We start from the raw sequence: 27698 nt of genomic DNA, 5'->3' as shown, positions 1-27698 counted from the left end.
CAGAATGGGCTCCCTTCCTCCTGCTCCCAGGGCGTGAGGCATGGCTGGAGGGGGTCTTGAGGTCAGACGAGGTTGGCTGTGTTTTTGCTTGTGACACGTCGATCATGGCTCTGAGGACATTTCACACGGGCAGCCCTCACGCCGACAATCCCCATTGTACAGATGAGGAAACCGAGGCTCGGTGCAGGCACTCGTTTGCCTAGAGTCACAGAGCCAGTAGGGACAGAACGTCAGGTGCAAAGCCAGGCTGTCTGGCTCCAGCACCGACACTCTGCACTCTGTGCTCTGCTGCCTCCACACAGTTTATTTCCTGTAACCTCTGCAACGAACTATAGACAGTAACACTGGAGAGATTAAGAAAGACGTGGCCTTTGAGTGGGGCCTCGCACTTAACCATGTTAGGATCATCTTTAATAACAGGCTCTGCAGGTACAAAAATAGTGATTTTTAAAATGTATTTATATTCCGATTTCAAGGGCACATCTACTGCACACAGCCGGCCCTAGCCACACAAAACCCTGTGCACTGTGGAGTCTGTACTTGCTGCGGGCATGAAGAAGACCAAGGATTCTCCTCCCCCTGCCTCTGCATTTAAAAAATTCCTCCCATCCCTTGATGCATACATATATTTATCAAAACAGCCCTGGAATCTAATAAAGGAAAGTCCCCAGGTTACATGTACGCAGCATGCTTGGAGAAGGTACCAGCTGGAGCACGGACAGTTCTGCTGAGAAGAAACCCAGGGGAATAGAGAGGTCAGTAAAGAGCTTGATGATAATTAAGGTTCTGATACAGGTAAATTGCGAAAGACAGCAGGAGAGACAAGCGGTCGGTAACATCAGGATACGTAAGTATCAGAATAAAAGGAAAGGGCCCCCCGGGTACTGGTCAGCCCTTCCGTGCTGGTTCTCCCCTGGGGCGGCACTGGGTGACGTCTGGAGACATTTTTGGTTGTCACAATAGGGGACGATGCTGCCATTGCCTGTGCTGAGTCCAGGGATGTGGCTAAATATATAAAGTGCAGAGAATTGTCTGGGAACAAAGAATTTTCTGGCCCCAAACATCAGTCGTGTCCAGACAGAGACTCCCTGCTCTGCAGTGAACGATATTTGTGAAAGTGTAACAGCTCCGCCCCCGGTTTCCAGCTTTCACGTTCAGCCTTTGTACCGAGCACGGGGGGCTCCATTGTATTTCAGGACACAATGCAGGCACTATGCCCACCTTGCGAGGATGAAAGTGGAAGTTAGAAATGGGAAATGTTGGGAGGTCAACGTGGGAGAAAGAGCAGAGGGGCGTGTAAGCTGTGCTAACAGTCTCACTTTGTAACGTGCGTGTGGGAGCTTGGTTACCTCCCGCTGGGGAAGGAAACATATGTTGTGTTGTAATACAACCATGATTGTTGTGTGTATCAGTTTTCTGTCCTGGTTCTGGGAGTCGACTGGCTCCAGCTCAGGTGGGAGGGCAGCGCTCAGTGGCAGAGCACATGCTTCACTGTACAAGGTCCTGGCTTCGAGCTCCAGTCCCTCCGGTAAAAAAAGAAAGTAAATGTAGTGTAGTATTTAGATATTTAAATATATGAAAAAAAAGCCTTCAGTACGCAGTAGAAGAGTTAGAAGTGGTCGCCAGAGAGGAACAGAAATAGGGGTAGGGAAGGGTGGGATGGCCTTTCATGGCATTTTATGGTATTTTAACAATGAGGTGTACCCTCCGTAAGGTTTTTAAATTCACATAAAAGAGTAAGCCCACCATGCATGGGGTTCGTGTCTCAGAAGCTTCCAGAAGATGATGTACCCGGGAGAAGACATGAGCAGATCGCCAGCCTCCTGTGCGCTCTGCAGTGTGACCTGGCCCCCCCTCCCCACGGGAGGAAGAATAGCTTTATTTTACCCAATATGGCTGGCAAAATAACTCTCTATACCACGCCATGGCCTTTAAACCCAAAGGCTGATGTACCTTTAAGAAAAACAGTGATTTGTAAATGTGTTTGCGACGCAGGTGCCAAACTGATGGATGCCTCCGCTGATTAAAAGAAGCAGAGAGGTTATTTATAGTGATGCAGCCTTATTGCTAATGAGGAGTATTTCTGTGGTCATCTAATGGCTCTTCTGTTTAATGTGGTGTGAATGAGAAATTCGTTCGTTGTTGGCGTGTTTGGTATTCCTCAGGGCTGCAGGCGTGCGAGGCTGGAATAACAGATCTTGGCCAAACAAGCAAAAGTCAAAGACAGGGTGATGAGCCATTATTCTATTCATTAGGTCATTGGTCTTTGTTGAGAAGTGAATTGAAAAGATTTAAGAAATGAACCACAGTGAAGGAATCACGTGGAGGAAGAGCTGCAGAGATGTACGGTCCTCACACTGACGTGGGCTGGGTCTGCCCAAGCTCATTTCATCAGAAATCAGGGAAGTCAACCAGGAGTGTCGAGTTTCCAAACCTGAGTCATCTACTTTGGCTTGGGGCAGAGTCTAGAACTCAGTGAATATATATATTTTTGGAAACTGAAGTTGGACAGTGTTGTGTATTAGTCAGGGTGGATTAGGTAACATGCAGTAACAAACAGCTCCAACATCTCTCATTGCCTTAAGACAAGGAAAGCATTTTTACCGCTCCTGCTTCATGTCCTATGTGAGCCAGCAGGAAGCTCTTCTCCATACACTGATTTGGGTCTAACAGGCTCTACCATCTTGGTGCTGCTCCATATGGAACATACAGGCTCCTCAGTGACCAAGGAAGGTGGTGAGGAAGGATGGATAACGGTGAGTGAAAACTTTACCTCCTCAGCCCAGAAGTAGCACACAACGTTGACCTTCACATTGCAGTGGCTGGAAGTGTTCACACGGCTCTACTGATCTGCAAGGGTAGAAAAGACGAAAAATGTGGAGAAGCAAATGGCGTATTTGCTGAGCCTGCCTTTTCCTGGCATAAGCTGGATTTGCCTGTGTGGCATACCCACCAATGTCCAGCCAGGCTGGCCAGGCCTCTCTTCTGATTGGCTGGTACCCATGCCACGCCGGTGTTTTAGGGTTTCCTCCTCTCTCATATTTTAAACGTCACTTTTGAATAGGATATATTTTCGCAGGAGGGGTAAAAATCACTTTTATCCCTAATGTGGGCATCCATCTTTAACTCAGCTGTGTATTTATTTTAGTATGAAACCTAAATTTTAGCTTCTTATACCCCTTTGCCGTTTAATGTCCTAGAATTTAGTCTGCAATTTGTTTGTGTCATTGGAGGGGGCATTAAGAGCAGAGGGTGAATAATGCCGTTGCTATAAAATTTTAATATAAGAGCTTTAACAGACTTAACAGAACATGCTCGCTTTTAACATCAGGGTAATAACAGCACACGCAGAGCTGATCTGTGTAGTGGAAAGCTGTCATTGGCAGCTGCCCCAGAGGGGTCCTGTCCTCATTCCTATAGCTCCCCACAGTGTAAATCTCACCTTCTCCAAGTAAATTCCAAAACTCTACTTCATGCCGCCCCCCCCCAAGAGAGCGCAGTGTGCCTGTGAGGGTTCAGGCTTGTGACGTGGTCTCTGCCAGCGGGATGCACCTGTGAGGGTTTCTTCCCACGCGGGGAAGAGGAAGGATGTGGGCGTCGGTTTGGCTGCCTGAGATCTGGGGAGAGGCTGCGAGATTCTAGAGCAGTCGCCTGATGTATCAGCTTCCTAGTCATGGCAGAAGCAGCGAGTCCATGGTGGGCCCGCTCTGTGGCTCCAGGCATAGAGCTTGGGAGGCGGGCTGGGGTCTCTTCCTTCGGCTCTGTCGGCAGTGCGGGGCTCGGTCCGTGCTCGACAGATCCCTTTCGGCTGAAATGAGCTTCAGTGGATTCTGTTGTCTGCAGCAAAGCTCCTTGCCTCACACGGTGTTTCTCAAAACTGAACATTATTTCCAAAGTATTTTGAAGAATGGGTAAATATGGTAAGAAATGGAGTACATTTTTTTTTCGTTTCCACATTCTTTTTCATTAACGATTATTACAAGATATTGAATATAGTTCCCTGTGCTCTACGGAAGAAACTTGTTTATTTATCTATTTTTATGTAAAGTGGTTAACTTTTGCAAATCTCAAACTCCCGATTTATCCCTCCCCAGCCCCTTTCCCCTGGTAACCATAAGATTGTTTACTAAGTCTGCAATGAGTTCATTAGTGTCTTCTTTTCTCTTTTTCTTTTCTTTTCCTTTTTTTTCTTTAGATTCCACATTTGAATGATATCGTATGGTATCTTTCTTTTTTTTTTTCTGGCTTACTCCTATTTTTTTAAAAAACAAATTTATTAGCAATACAGGAAGTTGCAGAAGTATCAGGAAAAGAGTGGGAATGTTGCAAACTGTAGGTAGATGTTAACTGTGTTCCCAAACGTGCAGTGTTAGCTTCCCAAGTAGCATCTGAGCTGTCAGCGTGGGTCCTTGATTCAGGGTGTGCGAACCCTTCGTCTCCTCGAGCGCTGTAGGGATGCCGCCATGTTTGTGTCTTCGATTCAACGAAGCATTTGATGAGGAATTATAAAGTGAGCATTTTAGTCTCTCCAAGGGTTATAAGCAGACAAATGAAGAAGCATTACCTCTGAAACCTGCTGTTTAAATTAGTGCGATTTCTGGCCACACATTTCTGTGCAAATGAGAATGTCCAGGTGTGTTTCATTTTTAAAAAATTAAGGAAAATGCTTGTCCAGAGTTTATCGTGGGAAATTTCTCTCCTGACATGGGAGCAACTTTGTAACACCTGAGTCCCTCTCTGGAACTCTGTCTCTGGTGCCCTGTCGCGTGCCCTCAGCCCTCCTCTGGGCAGTCCCCTGACCCGGACCCCCTCGAGTCATTCGGACAACTCCCTGGAGATTGGCGCAGGGCTTCCCTGGCATCCCGGGAGCCTGTCCCCAAGCGTGGAGTTCACAGCCCCGGGGGACGCGTGCTTCCAGCCTGCAGCCAGCCAGCTGTGGGAGGCCGGGCCTCTGCGGAATCCCGCGCCCCTGCCCGCAGCTGGCTGGCCAGCACGCCCGGCTGTTAGCTTCTCCTCCTGCGCCGCCTCCCACACCTCCCTCCCCAACTCCCACTTGCTGCGGATCAGTCAGCTCCACCCAGAGCCCTGTCTCCGGCCCCTCCTGGGGGCGAATTCAGACCAATGCAATATGCAGTTTGCAAACTGGCCAGCTGAGAGTGATCATTGTTCGAGAAATCCAAACGCTGCTTCTCAAGGAATACTGGAAGGAAACCCTGTAAAGCAACGTGCTTCGTCTAACTACTCCCTGGGCAGCTTTATTAATTAGGAATCTCTGTAAGCAAAAGACGCGGATTCTGTTTAGTGGTTTTTTTTCAAACTACTTTTGAGGGATGGCCGGCGTATGAAACAGGGCACGTATTTAATGTGTGCGACTGGACGGGTGCACATCGATGAGGCCGGCGCCGCCGGCAAGGCCATGGACGCGTCCGTCACCCCCCAGAGCCGCCTCTATCACGACGGTCACTGTTGTTATTACTAGCGTGTGTGGTGAGGACCCTGGACATAAGCTCTACCCTCTAAAAAGGATTTCATTGAATGAATACAGACCCGCTGAGAGACGGGCTAAAGTAGGGCAGAACCAGGAGCTCAGTGCAAATGAGAGTGTCGGGGAAGAGGACAGGCTTTTCCGGGCGCCACCAGGGGGACGAACGAAACCCAAGCCGTTGTGGCTCCTGCCTCACCGTCCTTGAATTCAAATCCCAGGTAAGAGAGCCTGACTGTCCTAAGCACCGGAGACGCCTGGCTGCTCTGACCGGGGAGACGGCTCCTGGGACTTTCGGTCCTAAGGAGGGCGGGGGGCCGGTTTCCCCAAAGGCAGACTGATGTCCCGTTTTGCAGAGGGAGCTGGGACAGGCGAAAACAAAAGCTGTCCGTCCCAGTAACTCTTTGTCTTCCTTTAAAAACATTAGCATGAAATCCAGTTCATTTCACCCAAGTCCTGTGTGTTGGAGCATTCATGCCCTCGTCTTTTGTCCTCACAAGCCCCCGCAGGAAGTACTGGCTTTGTGCAAATTTGGGTGAAATCAAGCTTAGTGCGCCAGCGAACTTGCACATCCACCTCCTCGTAACGCCCGTCTTTCAAATTGTCGCACTGAGTTAAGAGATGGGAAACGCCCTGCCTGGACGGTAAGGGCACTGGACCTTGTGCCACCGTGGTGAGGCCCACCTCCAGGTTCTCGAGGGCCGCCCCAGCCCCGGCCTCCCGCGTCGCGGCCGGGGGCTGTGCTTTGTTTTATCTGTCTTGCAGGAGATTTGCCCTTCTGCCCGCCTCCGGCGGTGGGCTGCTCGAAGCTTCATCCGCGAGGCTTTTGTCTAGAGAGGAACCAGGGGATGCAGCGGACTCTCTCTTTATTCTGTTTTTTTCCACTCTTATCATCAAGTTTAACTTCCGTGGAATCATCTCAGAACCACATATTAAAATGATCTCCAAAGAAGCCACAGTGATGTTTAAGGCCAAAAACTGGGTTTTTTTCCCTCATTAGGGGCAATAAGTAATTTAGCTTACTCCTTTCAGTCTCAGACCTGTGAAAAATGATGAGGGTTTTTTTCCTTCCAGGTCGTGTCAGATAAGATTGTGATTATCTGTGAGTAACAGCTTGTAAAGAAAGAAGGGAAGAAGGAAGGAAGGAAGGAAGGAAGGAAGGAAGGAAGGAAGGAAGGAAGGGAGAGAGAGAGAAAAAGAAAGAAAGAAAGGAAAGAAGGAAGGAAGGAAGGAAGGAAGGAAGAAAGAAAAGAAAGAAAGAAAGAAAGAAAGAAAGAAAGAAAGAAAGAAAGAAAGAAAGAAAGAAAGAAAGAAAGAAAGAAAGAAAGAAAGAAAAGAAGGAAGGAAGGAAGGAAGGAAAGAAAAAGGAAGGAAGGAAAGAAGGAAGAAAGAGAGGCAGGGGAAAGGGATTAAATAGGCAGGATCTTTTTTTAAATTTGTTGAGGTTTAGTTGATTTGCCAGTTTCTGGTATTCAGCACAGTGACTCAGTCATACATTTATATATGTTCTTTTTCAGTATACATTATTACAAGCTACTGAATAGAGTTCTCTGTGCTCTACGGTAGGACCTTGTTGTTTATCTGTTTTATATTCATAGTAGTTTCTATCTGCAAATCCCAAACTCCTAATTTGTCCCTCCCACGCTTCCCCCTTTGGTAACCATACGTTTGTTTTCTATGTCTGTGAGTCTCTTTCTGTTTTATAAATAAGTTCATTTGTCTCATATTTTAGATTCTTCATGTAAGTGACATCATGTGATATTTGTGTTTCTCTGTCTGACTCACTTCACTTAGTATGATCATCTCTAGGTCCATCCACGTGGCTGCAAATGGCAGTACTCCATTCTTTTTCATGGCTGAGTAGTATTCCGTTGTATAAATATACCACATCTTCTTTATCCAGTCATCTGTTGATGCACATTTAGGTTGTTTCCATGTCTTGGCTGTTGTAAATAGTGCTGCAGTGAACACTGGGGTGCAGGTATCTTTTCAAATTGGAGTTTTCTCCAGATATATGCCCAAGAGTGGGGTTGCTGGGTGATATGGTAAGTCTATTTTTAGCTTTTTGAGGCCCCTCCACACTGTTTTCCACAGTGGCTGCACCAGTTTGCATTCCCACCAGCAGTGTAGGAGGGCTCCCTTTTCTCCACACCGTCTCCAGCATTTATTAGTTGTGGGCTTTTTGAGGATGGCCATTCTGACCGGAGTGAGGTGCTACCTCATTGCAGTTTTGATTTGCGTCTCCCTAATAGTTGGCAACGTCAGGCATCTTTTCACATGTAAGTGGGCAGGGCCTTAGTCTTCTCTCCAGCCGTGTGCAGAGGGAGCAGTCCAAGGCTAGCGCTGCGGTGCACCCAGCATGCAGGCGCCTTCTCTCTGGGGCTCAGTCCTTGCACTCGTCTCCTGGCCTAACTGTAGCAAAGTCTCTTGGCATGTGGTGGCTTAAAACAACAAGTTTCTTCTCTCAAATCAGGAATCCCCAAGTCCACAGTCAAGGTGTCGAGAGGACCAGGCTCCCTCTGCAGGCTCCCGGGGAGCAGCCTTCCCGCCTCGTCCAGCTCCTGCTGGTGTTGGCAGCCTTGATGTGCCCATCTCTGCATCCATCCTCACGGGGCCATCCTTCTTGTGCCTCTGGCTGCGTTTTCTCTTCCTATGAGGACATAGGATAAAGGCCCGCCCTATCCTGGAACTACCTCATTTCAACCTGTTGTATCTGCACATAAGGTCACATTCTGAGGTTCCAGGTGGACAGGCATTCAGGGGGACGCTGTTTACTCCCTCACAGTCATCATTCTCCTTTGTGCATTTGTCACACACTCGGGGGGAGCTTTCTAGGCATCAGACACTGTTGTAGACCCACCTAAACCTAGAGCAAACGCAAGAGGCCGGTGCTTATCCTCATGGTATGGCTGAGAAAATTTGGGCACCAAGGGTTAAGTGAATGGCTTGAGGTCACCCAGTAGGTAGTGGTAGAAGTGGGGTTGGAACCCGGCAGTCCCAGGAGAGCATTCCTGCTCTCAGCCATGGTACTACACTGAACCGTGTGGCCCTTCACAGCATCCTCCAGCTCTGGGGGTGCAAGATGCAGCCCCAACTCCCAGATCATCTGTGCAGAGTGGGCAGAAAGAAAGGAAAATGCAAAACAAGCTTCAGAATTAGTTTTTTTAAAAAACAGACTTCTTTGGAAGCTTCACCCAGTGACTTCCATTTATATCTCCTGGACCAGAACTGTGTTACAGATTAAGGGGCGTCAAAAAATATATATAATAATTTTAGCGGGGCATTTTACAGCCTCATACAAAATTGGCGTTTTGTTAGGTAGGCAGGAAGGCAGAATGGCACTGCACACATCCATCTCCGGACGTGTTTTCGAAGGTCTCCTGATGTCATGTTTTCCTGTACCCATCTTCTTCCCCTCCCCTCTTTTAAAATTAAGTTTCAAGAGTGCATTTGAATAAATGACTGTGCTCGTACCCAAAGGGAACATCGGAACTTGGGAAGCATGAGGAAATTCTTTTAAAAAACAAACAAACACTCTGATTTTTGGTTCCAACCCGCCAGACCTCCGTCATGACAAGTTGTTTCACAGTTACGTCGCGGCAGACTGTCAGTGCTCTGTGCGTTTCCTGACACCATTCCACAGCAGAGGGCTCCAGACCAGCTCCAGGCGCCACTGTCTGCCAGGAGCTCTCGCTGAGACCGTAGAAGGTTGCCTGGCCTGCACGCGCGGCAGGCTGGCTGTGCCAGGGAGTGGCCAGCCCCCAAAAGCCGCCCACAGGAATTGATGTATAAATACCCCAGCTCCCTCACCCCTCGGTGGAATTATTTTCAGGGGTGCATGTGGGATAATTTCCCTGCAAGGAAATATATGAGGATACATTGCAATATATTGAAATACACAAAATGCATGATACATTTCATAATATAGACCAGTCCCCGCAGGAGGGGACTGGTGGTCACTGGCATGACACGCACTCTCCCTGGCTGCCTCTTCTTCCCTGAACCACTTCCCCACTCTCTTACTGAAGTTGGCTGGACCTCGCAAATCAATTGCCCTTGACTCCTTGTCCCCGCATCTATTTCTAGGGGCCTCCAAACTAAGACGCGGGCCATCATTCCTCCAGCAAAATGAGGACAGTTGTTGTTTCCTTGAAATAGACAGTGATGCGTTAGGGCCCAAGAAAAGGCTCTGTGGCCTCACTGACGAGGTCGTCCCTTTTCCCCGAGACACAGTCAGCGTCTCCTCCCCGCCTTCGCCTCCTCCCACCCTCTCACGGGCCTGAAGTCACACGGCTGTGTTGTCAGGTCTCCAGGAAGGCCGTACTGGCAAGAACAGAGTTTCCAGGTGGCCGAAGGGGAGCATGGAGCTACCAGTAAAAACCGAGACAGAACTTTGTAAAGAGATGTCTGTCTTCATTTCCTAGGCTCAGGGGCTGTGATGAGGTGAGCTCATGGCAGTGTTAGCAAACTCAGGTTCTGCTGCTCACCGCTCAAAAGCCAGTAACTGAGAGGCAAGTGTTGATGGAAAGGAAAGGTGCTTCCATCAGAAAAGCCAGCGATCTGGGGAGAAGGGGGACTGATGTCCCAAGACCAACTCCAAAGTGTCTGCTCAGCCAGGACAGTTTAAAGGGGAAAAGGGGGGAGACTCTCAGGAAGCATCGGGGCAGGAGCTTGGTCCTGCGCCATCTCCACTGCGTGCAGACCGGCTGACTCTCTTCAGATGTTACCTTGTCCCTGTGACCCACCTGCAGAGATGCTAAGGGGGCAGTGTAGGGTGGAGAGTAAGTCATTCTTAAATGGCTTGACTCCTCATTCTTACTTCTTCTCACCCAGGAAGAGGATCAGCAGGTGAGGCGAGGCATGGGCGCATTCAGGAGAGCGCAAGCCAGGAGTCAGGTTCAGTCGCCTGGTGACCTCCTCCCTGTAACTAGGTCCTCTGCAGGTTCGAGGGGGACAGAAATGGGCCAACAGGAAAAGGGGAAAGAGCTGCCTTCAGCAACAAGGCAGCTGAGCCTTCAAGGGTTTTATAGGATCACATTTCAACCCAAGCCAACGCTCTGGTCTGGAGACGTGTGACCCGTCCACATACCCCTCAGCTCCTGGAGAAAGCAAACCAGGCACAAGAGAGGGTTCTCGATGTCAACGAACTGGAAATGCACAGAGGAAGCAGGGCAATGCCTGGAAGTCCATCCCCCCCGCCCCAGTCAGAAGCTGCCAGCAGAACGAGGCGTTCAGTTCGGAGGGCAAAGCCCCAGACACACGGGCGCACGGCGGCTCCCCACTTACCCCAGGGCCGCCTCCCACGACGCTGACCTGACAGTGCGTGTGTCTTAGAGCCTTCTGACTTACGTTGTTGGAGCAGACGTGCTCGCTACTTTTCCACCATTGATGTGCAAAATTATTTTCTCTGAAACTGGTGTCAGAAGTCATCATAATGCTCCCCTGGACTGTTTTGTTTGGGGTTTTTCCCCTTTGAGATGGGCCAGTTTGGACCTGAGACTTAAAATGCGTTTTCCCATTTCTTCCCAAAACGTGGATAGTTCCTTTTGATCCCTGCCCTTCAGAGCAGAAAAGGCTGCCTGGCCTTTTTCCTCCCCAGCGGCAGCAGGAAGTAACACCACATTCTGACTTGGAACCTTCACTCTTTTACTATGTTTGTACCCAAAATCAAACCAAATCAGGCTGGGAGCCCGCAGAGGAGAAAAAAAAGTGCATCAGCAATGGGACATTCGAGTTGCCGGTGGGTGCAACCGGTGTCCCAGGTGCTTGTCCCGTCCCAGAAAGAACTCATAGACAAGACGCAGTGGTTAAAAAAAGTAAAGTGAGGATTTATTTAAGGATGGACAGGACACTCTCAGGGGAGAGCGGACAGCTCAGGTGGGCGGCTGCCCTGAGTTTCTTTGGCAAGTTGGTTACACAGGGTGTAAAAATGAATGGGCGGAATGTTCACTGGGGAGGGAAGGGTCTGGGGTCGTGTTCCCTGATTATCATCCCAACTGCACCTTCCCAAAGGGAGGAGGGACTTTCGTCCTCATTTAGTCTGGATCAGAAGTGTCCTGGCGTCGGTGCGTGATGGGTACTTCCGACCTGCGAGGCTAATTTTATTGAAATGAGGGCATAATGAGCAAAAGGTTGCATTTGGACACAAAATTCCTGCCTTTTCTCACCTCTCTTTTTTCCTCTCCAGGCCACTCACCACCCCAAAAGGTGTGGCCCCTTATCAGCCCAGAGGGTCCTGCTTTTCTTTCTCTGCCCAGGGACCCCTGCTGCTCACATGGTGTGTGGTTCCCTGCATCCGGCCCGTGCCCTCCTTTCTGCCCCATTCCTGCCATGTGGTCTGCGTCCCCCTTTGCCTGCTCACATCTAGCTGCCTGCCTGCTCTGACATTTGGGCGTCTGTGTGTATTCAGACAGCATGAGATTTTGAAATTCAGAAACATTAAACTGTAGAGTGTTGTCTTTTAGAATTAAAATAATGGAACAAGAAATATATATAATATATAAAATAATATCACATGTATTTATATAATATCATTATATAAAAATGAATATTATTGTGTATATAACATATAATCATATCCAAAGGCTAAAACCAAATGAGCTCTTTATAAAATGGACCTCATCCTGCAAAATAAAAGTAAGATCTTACATAAGAAATGGAAAGTTAACGTAAGGCAAATGGTTATGTAATCTGAAGGTGGTACACGTCCGTGCCTTCTCCTGGCGTGTGGCTAAACGGGCGTGTGTGATTTCGCACAAAACTCAGATCAACGAGGGTCCTCGCAAGCCCATCCCTAAGAGGTGTCAGTGCCTCCGTGACCAGCTCCGAGCGTCCACCCGGACATGTTGTCGCTGCCCCAAGGCTGGGCCAGACAGGCCCCCACGTCCAGGAGAAGCGCAGCGTGCAGGCCGGCACCGCACCTCCTAGGAACCCGGCCGGCACGTGACGGGTGGGGGCTGAGCCAAGACCGCTGCGGGCTGGGGCCCGCGGTCTCGTTATACAGAGGTTGTGGGTTATACGGGGACTTTGACCTTCACGGGGTGGGGGGAGTCAGTCCCTCGGAGAGGAATGAGGTGGAATGAGAGTCCTGCTTCCTGGGGCTCCGTGTTCTCCTCTGAGAAGCGGGCTCATGTGGTCTCCCAGGACCCCGGCCGTTCACAAACTGCAGGCTCTGAGAGGAACTGACGGGAGGGTGTAGCTCGGAGGTTGAGCGCGCGCTTGGCACGTACGAGGTCCTGGGTTCACAACAAACAGAAACAAAGAGTAACTGAAGAAGGCACAGGGTACTGGGGAGAGGGGTGCAGAGAAAGGATTATTGCTCACGTCCACGAAAAGTCCCCTGAGGCACCCAGTGTCAAGGAGGGACTCATGCCCAGAGGACCGAGCGACACAGAGCAAGGGGATGACGGTGGTGATGACAGATCCCAGGTCCCTCCCTGCCGAGTCCTTCCCCGCGCCTTCCACAGGCTGTGCGCGGGGCTCTGGGGGGCAGAGCAGAGCTTCCGGGGACAAAGGGGCCGAATAACTGAGTAAAAACAGAAGAGCAACCATGTCAGGGACCACGAGGGAGCGGCCGTGCCTCCTCCCCCAGGCTCTCAGGGGCTGTCACGGTCTCTGCAGGGACGTCCCGAGGGACGCAGGTGTTGCGCTGAGCAAAAGGCATGTGTGCGCATATGTGTGTTGTGCACGCATGTATCACATGGATGGGGCCGTGGGAACATCACAGGGGTCATCACAGCATCCAGACTTGTACAGAGGCCAGGACCAAGCCTGGAAAATTGACAGGAAGTGAAAGAAAGCCAGGGTGACCGAGTGCAGAGTGAGGGGTCTCACAGCCTCCACCCCCCTGCCCACATTATTATACGAATCTCCTTATGGAACACCTTGCTCCTCTGACCAGCAGCTGACTGCTTACGTTGGAATCGTCTTGCTTGAATTCAGACCAGTTGGGGTGGCTAACACAGGGCCTCAGGAGCTGTGTGACCTTGGGCAAGTTACAAAACCTCTCTGTGCCAGGCACAGAATAGAGCGAATATGAACACACACTGGGATGCTGTGAGAATTTACAGGTCCATATTTATTAAGTGCTTAGGACAGCTCCTGGCACGTGGTGTGGCTTGTCAAACACGGGACCAACGACTTGCCCCTCTGCCCCCCTCCGACGACGCCCCTCCCCCATCATGCTCCCCCTGCGGGAGTCTGGGTGAGGGCAGAGCACTCCCCCTCGGCCGCCGTGCTGAACCCCAGGCTCGCTGAGCCTGAGTGAGGGTGGGCTCTTTGCACACGTGGAGGGATGTGACGGAAAGGTGTGCTTGCTCTTCCAGGAGGCAGAAATCCTGAACACAGCCATCCTCACTGGGAAGACGGTGGCCGTGCCCGTGAAGGTGGTCTCTGTGGAGGAGGACGGCACGGTGACGGAGCTGCTGAAGTCCGTGGAGTGCCAGTCGTCTGATGAAGATGTAATTAAGGCAAGTTGACACCCCTCTGTCATGTCAGCATCCGTGTTCATCGACCGGCTGGGACCTCGGGGTCCCCCCGCTCCCCCCACCCCTCTCTGGTTGCCGGCCAGTGACATTCCGTGCACTGGAGTAGAGCACGCTGAGAAACTGCTCTGGGAGGAGTCCTGGGCTGGGGGGCTCTCACCTTCCGTGCTTCCAAGTGCTTTTGGCCTCTTCCCCGCCCCTGGAGGGGGCTGTGGAGGGATGACCGACCGCCACCCTGATGGAGGGTACTGTCCCTCCACCGCCAGGCGGGGGATGGGCGTCAGACGCTAGATGGCCAGGATGCAGCCAAGGCTGTGAGATGGTGCCACAGCACAAAGCATTTGTGGGAGATCGAGGGGCGGACAGAGCGTGCAATTACGCCCAGCTTTGCTTGGAAACACCGGCGCCGGGGGAGGAGGAGACACCGTCCTGCATCCCCTGGCCGACCGTGGAATTCTCCTCCACGACAGGGGGAGGGCGTGACCAGCTCTAGCTGTTTAAGTGCTGAGGACTTCTCCCTTCCCTCCGGCTTCTTCCTTCTTGTTTTAAATTGAATGCAAACATCAGCCAGGACAGAGGCGCTCTGAGGTATGCGCTGGGCGGGGACTCTGAGCTTCCTCTGCCAGGCAGCCTGGCACACTTCCAGTCCGCAGGGGACAGGGGCTGCCACACGGCAGAGCTGCGGTGACAGAGGCACCCTGGCACCTCCTCCGAGCCGGCCCCCCCAGCAGACGCCGCAGGTTGGCCAGAGGTGGGTGGGACTTCCCCCGCCAACATGGTCCTGGAACAAGCCAGAGCCCAGTCTCTCTGCCTGTCATGCGCAGGGGCCCCCGGACCCCTCTGCCCCCACCCCGTGAAGCCCAGGGAGTGGTTCCACCCTTGAGAAGGGCATGGACAAAACGCAGATCGAATCTCCGCTGAGCGCTGGGTCCTGGGTCCTGTTTCAGATGTTAGGACCATGTGTTAGAGGCACATCCCTGTCCTTAGTTGCCCGGGGAGAAGGCAGAGATGTGAGAAGCAACAGAGCCGTGTGACACACGACGGAGCGCCCCACCGCCCGCTTACTCCAGAAGCTCGTTCACATCAGCCCGCGGCACATCCATCCCCCCAGCCGCCCAGACCGCTATCTCGGCACCTCCTTGATTTGTCTCTGCCCACATCCAGTCCTGCAGCAGATCCCACTGGCAGTGCCTTCTGGACACGCCCGGGGGCCCAGCCTCCTCCAAGGCGCCCCCGCCCCCCAGCCCAAGCCTCCCTCCCCTCCCCCTGGCTTCCCGGTGGCCGCCTTTCCCCTCAGCTCTCCTCTCAGTTTCCAGTGCCGCCGTTGGGGTGATCAAAACATCAGCCTGAAGATGTCATTCCTCGGCTCAAAACCACCCGCTGGCTCCCCTCCCATCCCGAGGGAAAAGCCGAAGTGTTTCCCAGGAAGCCCCGCCCCGCCCGCCCACCTGCCCCAGGTCTCCCCTCGCCCTTGTCGGGTCCCCTCTCGCTCTCTCTGTTCCAGCCACCCCGGACTCTCGCCTTTCCGGGAACAGTTCGGACACCCTCCCCTCCCACCCCCAGCCCGCTTCCTCTCGTGGACTCTGGCCCACAGCAGCAGCCGGGCCCCCTCCCTGCTCGCTCTCCGCGCCAGGGCCTCGCCTGGGCCTCGGCTGTAAGAGTGCCTCCGGGCACCGCCCCCCTGCCTGCCGCGACCGCTGACCCTCCACCCTTCACGTGTGTGCACCCGTGTTATCTATTTATAGGATATGCTAGACATTTATACACTAGACACATTGATAGGATTTTCAAATGCATTATGTACTGGACATTTTAATTTTGTTTATTGTCTGTCTCACCGGGACCGGAGCTCGGTGACAGCAGGGCGGCCTCGGTCCCCTTCATCCCCTGCTGTTCCCCCGTCGCCTACAACAAGGCGAGGCATGTGGAGGGTACACAGCAAATGTTCATTGAGTGAATGAATGAACAGTGCAGGAACGAACAGGGAACCCTGAAGACAAAGCGTATAACTGAATGGCGAGCGGGTTCTCGGGGGAAATACTGAAATCAAGACCCGAAGTTCAGCTAGATTAGAAAGACGTGAAAGGCCACCGCGGGCAGAGGGCACAGCGCGAGGGAGGGCGGTCGGAGGGATTCCCCCGGCCGTGGGGCCGCCTTCGCTTGGCCGTGCTGTGCGTCCAGCTAGAACCGAAGCAGAGGGTCGCTGCACACGCTCCTGGCAGAGCCCCACCTCTCCTGCCTCGGGCGTCACTCGGCTGCTCTGCCCCGGGGATCTGTGCAAACCCGGAGAGCTTTCTCAGCCCTGCGGGGAGTGAGCCTCCCAGGCGCAGCCCAGGCTCCTTCCTCCTGAAAGCGTGTCTTCCACATGCCCCCCCCCAGGCTGAGGCCCCCGGCAGGGCTGAGCCCCAGGTGCCCCAGGGGCAGCCAGGTCAACAGCCACACCTTCTACTGTTGTTTCCTCCCTTCCTCGCCTTCCTTGCTTTCCTTCCACCTGCCTCCAACAATCAGCCTCATGCCCGCACCTAACCCTTGTCTCAGGCTCTGCTTTTGAGCAGATGTGAGACGGCGGGACGGCAGTGAGAGAGAGCACGGGGTGCCCGGGAAACCGCTGGGGCTGGTCACGGCTCGACTCCGGGAGGGCTGCTGCTCGTGGTCATGATAAAACCCCCTCCCTCTGTGAAGCGTTTGCCACGTGCCAGGCACAGCGGCGGTCTTGACTTTCGGAGACGGGCAAGATCCTCCTTCGAAAAATGAGGAAACTGGGGCTCAGTTCAGTAGGCAGACATCACAGGCTGATATGCAAAGAGGCATCCTTGGAGAGGAGAGTCTAACTCAGGTGCTGGAGAGCCTTGAAAGCCGTGTTCTGGGGCTGACCTTAGTCCGGCGGATGGAGCATAATTGTTGCGCGGGTTTCAGCAGAGGGGTGGTTCGCTTGATTGCATCATCATTTAACCGAACAAGCATTTGTTGACCATGGTCAGGAAGTTCAACCATGATCATCGACCAGCTCGCTCTGGCCCATCCGACTTGCTTCTGCTTTTAAGATTCGGTCGAAGGTGTGCTTCCTCCATGAAGTCCTCTGTGATGATTCTGCCCCGAGTAGCTACTTCTTATCACTGAAATCATATGCAGTTTGATCCAGATGATCATTTATTGAGGACCCTTGACGTCATGGCCCCAGGAAAGCACTAAGGAAAGTAAGAAGGTGAGCGTGCCAACGAGGAAGACCTCAAACCACACATCCCACTGGGAGCTCTGTTACTTAACCCTGCAGTAGCTTCAGGTTTGCGGAGTTGTGCGTGTCATTTTATTTGGTTAATTATTACGCATGAGGTCGATTCCTGTTTTTGTGGGTTTATTCCCGATTGTGCAGCTTTTAGGAAGCTCTGCTGACTCCCGTACTGGACACTTACGCTTTCTCTCTCCAGCTTTCATTTGCCCTTTTTCTGGTAACAATAACCTGGTTTTCTCTAGAAAATTCCTCCACGTCTTTGCAGTAAATGCAGGCAAATTTTTTTTCCTTTTTCTTTCCAAAAATCTTTTTTCAATTTGTAAAATTTATTTTTATTGAGTTTTTATTGAGAGACAGTTGACTGACAGCCCTGTAGACGTTCAAGGCGAACAGCCTAATTATTGGGCTGACGTCACACAATGAGTGTCACTATAAGGTCTGTGGGCTTCCGTCACCTCGAATATGCACACCATTAAAGAAACAGAAAAAAATTTTTCCTTGTGATGCAAACTCCGAGGATTTAATCTCTCAACAACTTTCAAATAAAATACACAGCAGTGTTATTACATTTATTATCCATATTTATATTTTACTTGTATCTATTATATATTCATTATATTTATTGTGTTGGACATGGCCTCCCTAGTACCAGTTTATCTTATAACCAGGACTTTGTGCTGTTTGTCTGCCTTCATCCACTTTGACCTCTCACCCGCCACCCCAGCGCCCCCCAGGAACCACAGATCTGATCTCTTTTTTCTATGAATTTGTTTGTTTGTTTGGTTGGCTGGTTGGCTGTGAAATACAGTTCACCTGCAATGCTATGTTCGTTCCTGTTACACAGCACAGGGATTTGGTATTTTTATACCTCTCAAAATCATCACGCTAAGTCACCATACAAACATGGCACCCCGCTGTTCCCACACGGTGTCCATGCAATTTAAATGATGTTGTGCCCACCCCGGCTTCCAGGGGCCATGGGTCTAGCATGGCCAGCCCAGGCACAGCACAGCGTCCATCAGGGCGCTGGCCTTGGCTCAGCGGGAGACACAGTCTCCAATCCCAGCCTTGGGGGTGCGGTCTGGAGACTTGGGCTGGCAGTCCTGCAAGAGCAGTGCTTTCTCCCCTCCTGTTCTAACTCCCTGCCCTTGGGAGGATGTGCTGGAGTTGCGCGGTACCGTCTCAAGAAAGGAGCCTGCCAGGGAGTTAAAAGCAACGGAGAAAGCCAGAGCCAGTGTGCAGACGACTCGAGCCCTGACAGCGCCGCTCCAGGCCCCGACCCCCCGCACCACCCCCTAACCGTGAGCCAGCAGAGTCCTTTGCTGCGAAGCGACTTGTCTTCGTCCTGTCATTCCCGGTTCCTATTTGTGCCCTAAATGACTTGAGTCATCTTGGGAGTCATGAATTCACCCTCAGAAACTCAGAGGCTCAAGGAGAGCGCTGGAGAACCTCCCCACGTTCGGCTGCACAACTTAAAACTCAGAACCCGCAGCCTGCACCGCTGTCACCACTGTCACCGCGCGGCGCTGTGACTCCCAGATGCTGAGAGAGAATCACCGGGTGCAGACGCTGCTGAGAAAGCAGGCCAGGGGCTGGGAGAAGGCTCTCTGCCACCCGTTCAGGCCCCCGGGAGACCGCCGAGCAGCCGGTCTGCCCTGGAAGCCCGTCTCCCCCGCCCCCGTCTTTCCCATTTGATTTGCTTTCTCTTCCTTTCCCAGCCAGGGACCCAGGAAGCTCGGTCCATGGACAAGCTCCCCTCAGGAAGTTCACCGGGAGACTCATCCTCACCGAGTCGTAAATCACCCGAAGGCACCTTACCTCCTGCCTCCCAAGGGCGGGGGGTTTTAAGAAGGCGACAGGTCCCTAGTGGACACATGTCAGATGTTGGTGGGTGGGCATGTGCACTGGGACCCTTAGGGGCTGGGGATAACAGGAAATCCCACCCACGCTGACTTAGGTTTATTAAAAAAAAAAGTGAGGCTGAAGCAATGGAAAACTTCAACTGGGGCGAGCTGACGGGGATTTTATTCAGGACCTCAAAAGATACCAGGGCTCTCTCTCTCCCTCCCCCCTCCTCCCTCTCTCCATCTCTCTCCCTCCCTCCCTCTCTCCCTCTCTCGCCGTCTCTCTCTCCCCATCTCTCCCTCCCCTCTCCCCTTTCTTCCGCACGACCGTCATTCTCACGGAGGCGGCCCTCGTGGGAGCAAGATGGAGACCTTAGAACCGGCTCAAATGCAGCTGAAAAGAGTAAATGCCTCTAGGCGAGTCCTGTGGAGATCCTGGGATCTGCTCTGATGGGACCGATTTCGGTCACCTCCTCATCCTGGAAGCCCAGACACCCTAACACACTGCTTGCCCAACGCCTACATCACCCCAACGCACGTGAACTAAAACAGAGGGAGGGTGGTGGGGAGGGGGGCTGGGGCGCCCCCAGGGGAGGTCTTTGTGTTCTTGGCACGCAGTCTGGTGGGGGGGTTCCCAGCAGTGGAAACAGCATCCTCCACCCCCCAGCCACTTAGGGCTGGCCGAGCTGTGGGAGTTCAGGACCCCGTGGGCAGCTGCTCTACTGCAAAGCCAGCTGCCCGTCACCCACGGCGAGGACGTCGGATTTGGGCTGGAGCATCCGTCGCCGAAGGCTTGCTGAGCTGTGTTGAAAGTGCTCATGCAGCTCCTAGACACACAAGCGTCTCCCCCAAACAGCAGAAATGTCCTCCGGTGACCGCGAAGGGAGGGCAGCCCTGCTCCTCACAGCCAGACTCAGCGGACCCGCTTCATCCTCTTGCAAGATTCCGACGGCGTCAGGGCCCACGCCGCTTCTCCAACAGAGACGCGCGCCGGTTAGAGACCGGGCTTGACAGAGCCTGGCACGTTCCCCCAAGGCCGATCCGGGCGACGGGAACAGACCCCCATCAGGGGAGGGGTGCGATCTCGGGAGGGAGAGACCGCATTAGTCCCTTTTTTGTTTGTTTTTCTTTTCTCAGTCTGCTGATCCTGTACTGCGGGCCAGCATTTTTGCCCCCTCCCCATGAGGTTAGCCAAGTGGCTTCTTACACACCCGGCCAAGGAATCAGGCAGTTGCAATGGGGTCGCCTTCTCTCTCATGCTCGCCGCCTCCGCTGGGGCTTTCCCTGCGCCACCTGCAGGGGAACAGGTCCCGGGAAGCAGTTCAGCCGCGAGACAGCGTCTCCCCCCACCTGTGAGCACATGGCGCCTTTCAGATGCTCATATGGGAGACGCACGTTTTATTCGGTGAACAGGTATCTCTTGAGCTGTTTTGTTCAGCGGGGATGTTGGATGAGAGTAACCTCTCCAGAGACCCCTTCTTCCATCCGTCTTATGGTTCTGTTTAAAAATAAATCTCTCATATTGGAGTAGAATCTGCAGCTACAGAGTAGGGTGAAAATCCCCACTGGATGCAGGGGCTGGACCCAGCTTTGTCTCCCTGCCATCAGTGGAGGCCCCGCTGGATGCAGATGGAGCAGCAGAGGCGGAAGCAGAGCCTGTGGGCTGTAACAGCATCAATTCTGCACGCACACCTGGAGCTCTTTCTTCTTATCACAGCATCCTGTTTGGACGCCAAATAATGGCGTTCCTTCCCTGAAATGGACTTCCTAGTGGCAGACTTTTTTATTGCTTGATTGAGAATAAATATTTTCACTTATAGGAAACTATTTCTCTTCCTCAAATGTAGACCCAACTTTCAGATTCCAGTTCTCTTCCTCGCTACCCGCCCATCAGTTTCTGACACATGATGTATCTCTTCAGAATTGTTATAGTTCTTCACTCCAGATGCAGGTTAGATGTAAAGATAAGGATTATGCCCATAATAACAATCATTGCATAGTGGAGTTTCCCTGAACCTTCACGTGAAAAAGCAAGGTCATTCCAAGGATGGCGAGTGGGACGTCTTACAGGACCAAAGGAAGTTTGGACAAGCAGGAGTGCCAGCTGATGATGGATATTGAACTAGTGGTTAATATTCAGAACGGTATTAAACTATAAAGAACTGTATTCTGACCGGGTTAGTCCTGGTCAGAAGAGAGTGAAGATGTGAGGAGAGGGGCTACAGAGATAATATCTTGGACGGAAAGGCAAGGTCGGGAGGAAGGAGAGCCAGCCCCATTGCTACTCCTCCGTATTCTGTCTCCTTCATGAAGGAAGAGCTGTGACAGTTAATTAGGGCTCTTTGGCAGCTGCACTGGTAACAAGAAGCCACGGGCTGTGTGTCCCTTGCACAGACACCGGGCAGGCAATTAGACTGTGCAGGCGGGTTGTACCCTGTTACTTCCGAGACGCGAAAGATCAAAATGACAAAAGTCAGACTTCAGAAGTCAAACAATACATTCGTGGCCCCCCAAAGCCCCAGTTTAAACGATTTCCAAGAGTAATTTTCACTCCAGGTCAATGAACCTTCCTGTAGACCTTCACTCTCAGGGACCGTGCTGGGAACATGGTTATCTTCGGTCATTTATGTGTGGGCATGACTGATAGATTTGGAGAAGTTCTGGACTAGGGACCAGTCTAACTCGTGTCTGTATTCCTGGACTTAACTGAGGTCCTGGCACAGAGTAGTCACTTAATACATCGTTGTTTGTTGAATGAATCAATGGTAAAATAAACCCGGGGCTGTGTTAAACATTGATAAGCATCCAGTGAGGTATAAAATATATGCTTCTCCATTCCCTTCCGATGGTATTTTCCTTTAAATTGACTTTTTGTTAACACGCGTACTTTGTGTAAATTTGGATTTTGGATGTATTATTCTCAGGGTGCCAGGAAGCATCACCTCGGCACACCTGGAGCCAGGTGCACATCGTGAGCCAAAGGCCTTCTGGTGGGCACCACCTGGTGGCAGAAGCCCAAATTGCAGGCATAGTGGCTTCCAGGATTCTAATGCCCGTAAGGGGAAGCCTCTTGAATTCTCTTCCATTTCTGTGATGGAAATTATTTCTTTGATTTATGACATATAAACACATTGGTTTTTTCCCCTCTATATAGTTTTTTTATTTTATTTTATTGAGTTATAGTCAGTTTACAATGTTGTGTCAATTTCCAATGTAGCACACAAATACATTGTTATATGAAGAAGGAAAATGTGTTGACAACAGGTGCATTAAGGCACGAGTCATAGGCCATAAGCCCTTTTAAATCCCCTAACCCGATGTGCACAGTTAGTATGCGTGTCATTGGCGCAAAGCCGTGGCACTGTTCTTTTGAAACCCAACATAAGGATCGCAGTGTTTTGCATGATGATTTAGGACTCAAACCTCCATTGGTGGTAAAGTGAGGCCTGCAGCAAGCAACCAGCTCCAGCATCCAATCTAAAATGTACCCGAGTGCACAGCACACCTGCTGTGATTCGAACCCCAGTGTTTGTCAGAAACTCGCATTAATGAAGACAGCAGTGGATAATTAGTGCCAACCCAGCCGCGCAGCCCTGCCTGCCGCTTCTGCGGAGTAACATTAACAGGGGGAGAAAGGATGGCAAAAACGTACATGTAGAATCCAAAATCTGAGATTCTACTTAGCCCAAAGGGTTGCTTTTGCCGCCTTCACTATTTGTCTTTCAGGGCCCGGCAGAGGGACTCTGACTTAGCAGAGATTGACACAGAGTCTTGGCTTTAATTTTAGGGTGAGTTACAGAAGCTCCTGCTGGCCTTCCCCCAAGGGAAGGGTCTTTGAGCCAAGAAGAGAGAGACAGAGAGAGAAAGTTCCGGGAGGCATGATAAGTGTTTGAGACCCAGACAGACACCCAGCTTAGGGCCCTTCCACGTAAAGCCAGTGACTCGGCTTTCTGACTCTGGAGGCAGTGGCCACAGTCAAGGAAGAGAGGCAGCGTGGCTTCAGATCCCAGATACAGACCCTCTCTGGGCCCTCGAATCTCCGAGCGGCATTTCTCACGACTCATTAACTAGACGGAGGGTCCAGAGATCCATCCCTGTTAAGACCTCCCCAGGGGCCTAGACACAGGTCAGGCTGTAGGGACAGTGACGTCCAGCCCGGGTCGTGCTCAGGTGCTGGAGGACCAGAGGTGAGCACTTCAGCCACCACTGGACACAGAAATACTTTTTTCTTTTTACGGAACCAGATGAAGACTTTCGAGACCCAAAGTCCAGAAGACTTGATGGAGGCTCCCATATAATACTCAAAATTAAACAATGCTGAAATCTTTGTAGCCAGTCCAACGAAGAGCTTAATCATAAACCTAAATCATTCAGCAAATACTGACTGCATTTTCGTTGCATAAAAGGCACAGTCCAGGGCCTGGCGATTCAGCAGAGGGCACAATGAAGTCCCCGTCCACGCAATGCAAGGAACGAACGGGGGCCCTGCTTCCACACACGCACACACTCCTTGCGTCCTGTGTGCCTTCTTCACAAAGGCACTTTCTGTATGTACTTTTCCCGACAGGGGAGGAAAGTAGGAGATACTTTCTCATACCCTGTACGACCTGTAACGTACAGACAGATACACATTCTACGTATACATGCTTTTATACATGTAGCTTCATGTATGTAGTTCCCTCCGTGGAGGTGAAAAATACAATCTGTATTTTATCCTATTTCTAATGCAATATCCTATTTGCATATTACTTATTTACATAATAATATACACATTGCATGTAAATAAGTATATTACCTCTATATAAACTTCCTATAGGCTATAAATATTTATCTATAAATATATATAAATAGACCAGTAAATACATTTATAGATAAATACAGACATTTATCATCTGTGCATCCTTTATAGTGGAGGAAAACAAGACATCCTTCTCCTTTTCTGTGTATCCTTCACATGTATTTTTTTCATATATAGTATGTGTATCCTGTTACTATGTAACAGTTTCACATACGTGAGAATCCTATTTATATATGTGTGTTCTGTGGCCTACATACGTGTAGTATACATGTCCTACATCCTACAGAACAGCTCCAGGGTATAAATGCCTCATTTCCATATATGTATTCTATATATCCCATATGTGTGCAGTCAATATGACCTACCTCCCCTACAATAACTCCACATATAGAAGAACCCTAGTTGTATATATTGTTTGTATGTGTCCCATATGTCCTATATCCCATGTAACATTTTCCCATGTGCATGCCACGTGCCTCCTCTGTGCCTGTGCAGCAGGGTGCACGTGTGTGCACACACGTGTGTATGCACATATAAAATCAGCACGCCTCCTGAAGGGGTGACGCCGGGTCCAGATCCAGAGGCTGAGCGAGCAGGTGCAGAGGTCGCAGAGGGGGACCATTGCGGCGAGGATGGGCCTGGGGAGGCAGCGCCTGGGGATCTGGGGAGCAGTGAACGGAGGCGGGGCCAGGAGCCGGGAGCGAGCGGTGGTGAGCAGGGCAGACCCCGGAGAGTCTGTCGGGAGGGAGGGAGACCCGGACCGTGCCCTCGCTGTGAACGGGGCCTGGACAAGAGCAGGGGCGCGATCCGTCTCAGGGTGGCTGGAGCTCTTTGGCTGTTTGGCCAGCAGACGGCTAATGACCGGGCTGGCTTGAACCCCCTCGAAATCTGTGTGAGCTTCCCACTGCTGTCGTGAAGAAACACACCAACGCACTGACTTAAAAGAGCACGTATCAGTTACCTTACAGCTGCGTGGGTGCGGCCGGCACGGCTGATGTTTCTCTGGGGGAAAACCTCTTTCCTTGACTTTTCCACCTTCTAAAGATGTTGGTCCAAGGATACCAACTTCCAGTTATAAGATGAGGCAGCTCTGCGGAGCTGATGGACAGCCTGGTGATCACGGTTAATGACAGGGTAGCGTCTCCTTGACAGCCACTAACTGGACAGGTCTTACATGTCTTCACTACGAAAGGAAAGCACGGTCATCACGTGCGGTGATGGAGGTGCTAACTACCTTCTTATGGCCATCATCTCACAATGTAAAGTGTGTCAGATCATCACGGCGCACACCTTAAACTTACACAGCGGTACGTAATCACATGTATCTCAATAGAGCAAAGTGATAAAAAAAGAAAAGAGAAAAACTAGCCAAAAGCAGGCTTAAGATGGAAACCAGAGGTTATTCCAGTTTGGTCTCTCAGTGAAAGCAAAACGTGTGAAAACAAAAAGGGCTAAGGACCCCTGGAAAAACGAAATAATAAAACAGAACACAATTAAACAGGAAAGTCAATAGTACTTATAGATGTGAAAGACGAAGTCGATTTTCATAGCTCATCCAATGCATCCTTCATTGGTTTCCACGTTGATTTCAAATAACCGCTAACAGAACAAAATGCTGCTGCAATGTGACCCAGGACTGACGCTGTTGATTGCAAAGCGCATCCTGGCTTCAGAGACGTCACAACTGGGAAGGAGGAGAGAGCAGTCCTAGGACTGAGGACATTCAGTCGTCCGTCCCGGGGCAGAGTCCTCGGCTCATAAAGTCTGCGTTAGCGGAATGCCTTTAAAAAGGTCGGTTTGGTTTTTGTTTTGTTTTCCAGTAAAAAGGTGCGTCTAAATGGGCAAGGGAGGAGGCGTATTGGCTAAAGCCTCAAAGATGATCCCATTTAAAAATTAAAATCTGCCTTTAAAAAGGCCAATAAATGAAAGCCGCCCACAGCCCTGATCCGCCCCCCCCCGCAGGGTCCGCGGAGTCGCGTTTCTGACTCGTCTGTCATTCCAGGTCTCATCTCTCTCTGACGCTTTTTCTATAACAGTGTTTTCTGGGGAGGTAATTAGATTTATTTATTGTATTATTACTGTTATTATCTTAATAGAGGCACTGGGGATTGAACCCAGGACCTCGTGCATGCCAGGCATGTGCTCTACCACTGAGCCATACCTCCCCCACCCCCATTCTCTTTCTCTGCCTCCGTCTTCCACTTCGAAGGGCCCTCTGGCGATGCAGGGCCACCTGAGTAACCCAGGATGAGCTCCGGGTCTCACGCTCAGCTCATCCCAGAGCTGATCCCACCTGCAACCTCCATTGCCCTTTGCTGTGTAACCCAGCACAGGCAGAGCTTCCGGGGACCAGGACGTTGACCTCCTTGGAGGGTCACGTACACCCTTGGCTCCTGGCTTGGAGGTGATGCAACAGGAGAGAGAAAAACCAGACGTGGCCTCCCGTGGGTCTCCCTGGCCCTGCACAGGCTTCCTCCACATTGAACAGCACACGATTTTAGCCATCACTGGGGATGGCCGGGCTGGTCTCCGGGCCAGCACAATCCTCCACATCGAGCAGCACTTTGCAAGAACCCCTGTGGTGGCCGCCTTCCGCGTTCCTCCCCGTGTCCCTCTTGCCTCGCGGCCCGCTGGTCTCCAGCAAGCCGGCCTTGCCCCACCACATCGTCGCATCTCCCGGCCCTAATTCCGAAGCCTGAGCAGGAACCCTCTTCCTTGCTCCTCGGCAGTGGGAAACTTGAGAGTTTTTACAGCAAACCATCCTTTGATTTTCACTTTCATTATCTGCAAGCAGGACTGGGCCCTTTGGCTGGTCCAAGGGCTCTCCAGCTTTCAGATTACGGGTCACCAGGCTCTGACTTTGTGAGTCTGGACACCTCCAGATGCTATCGGCGGCCCTTTGGGGGCTTCCTTCTGACGGCTTGACAGAGAGTAAACTCCCAGCCGCCTCCTCCCCTCCCTCATGTGGGACCGAGGCCCAGAGAGCGCCCCTCTCGCGAACCCTGCCCTCCCCCCCCAGGGCAGCCTCTTATCCTGCCATCTTGACCCCTTGGTTGACCAGCCATGGGTGGCTTGAGTGTGTCTGGGGACAGTGGTTCCCTCCACCAAAATACTAAAGTTCAACTGAAGAAGCGGTTTCGTGGAGGAGGGGAGAAGGAAGGAAGCTCAGACAGCACCGACGCGCCGTGTCTGAGATTTCAGGCGCTGAGGGAGTCACGTGGTGGGGGCTGCCATTGAGTAGATTCCTCACGCTGGGCCACTTTTGAGAACAAAAGGAGGCACGCTTCATGCGGGCGGGTATAGAGCTGACCTGTCCTGGGCCAACCAGGACGTGCGATCACCCTAACTGTGGGCCAGGAGGGTCTGCTTCCCTGGGAGGGAGGGGTCTGGCCTTTAGGGGGAAAGCGCTGAGTTCAGAGAAACTGAACAGTGAGCGCTCGTGGGTCGGAACTGGGACATGGCGTCTCACTCAGTGGCAACCGACAACTTAATGCCATTTTCAAAAGGAGAGTCACCCCCAAAGTAAGACTTAGAAGGAACACAATGGTGGTTTTGGAAAACGTCCGGGGCTCACGCAGTGAACCACACAGTTTTAAGGAACATTCTTGCCCTGGATATTTTTATGCGGCGTTTTCTAAGGTAGAATACAGTGTTTTTCTCTAGGTGGTGAGAACATTTCCTATAGCAGTAGGTTTACATCTACTTTAATGTTTACTAGAAGAGCATATGGCTGGGACGTCCAACTGTGATTTCTTGTGTAGTCTTCCTTGGGATCAGACTAAATTTAAAAAGTTGTTAGTATAAAGAAGACACCCATCAGTAGATGGTGACACAGGTGGCGCGTGGGTAGAGGAAGCAG

The 27698-nt window shown here is 51.5% G+C and overlaps 1 protein-coding gene and 1 non-coding gene across 4 annotated transcripts in view; one reads left to right on the top strand and one right to left on the bottom strand.

Annotated features, from left to right (window-relative positions):
* The window catches only part of TMEM132D (transmembrane protein 132D), a 527348-nt gene that overhangs the window by 453645 nt on the left and 46005 nt on the right, over positions 1–27698 (top strand). For all 3 annotated transcript variants that reach the window (XM_072953620.1, XM_072953621.1, XM_072953622.1), the window contains exon 5: positions 13807–13950. In XM_072953620.1, coding sequence (XP_072809721.1) covers positions 13807–13950 — 144 coding nt within the window. The remainder of the gene's footprint in view (positions 1–13806; positions 13951–27698) is intronic.
* TRNAA-GGC (transfer RNA alanine (anticodon GGC)) lies at positions 25933–26004 on the bottom strand. The gene has a single exon. It is a non-coding gene; the product is annotated as a tRNA-Ala (tRNA).

This window comes from Vicugna pacos, chromosome 32 (genome assembly GCF_048564905.1).
Source record: "Vicugna pacos chromosome 32, VicPac4, whole genome shotgun sequence".
In the NCBI taxonomy this organism is placed as follows: Eukaryota; Metazoa; Chordata; class Mammalia; order Artiodactyla; family Camelidae; genus Vicugna; species Vicugna pacos.
Note: the sequence above shows the minus strand (reverse complement) of the source record. Positions and strands in the feature narration are given on the sequence as shown.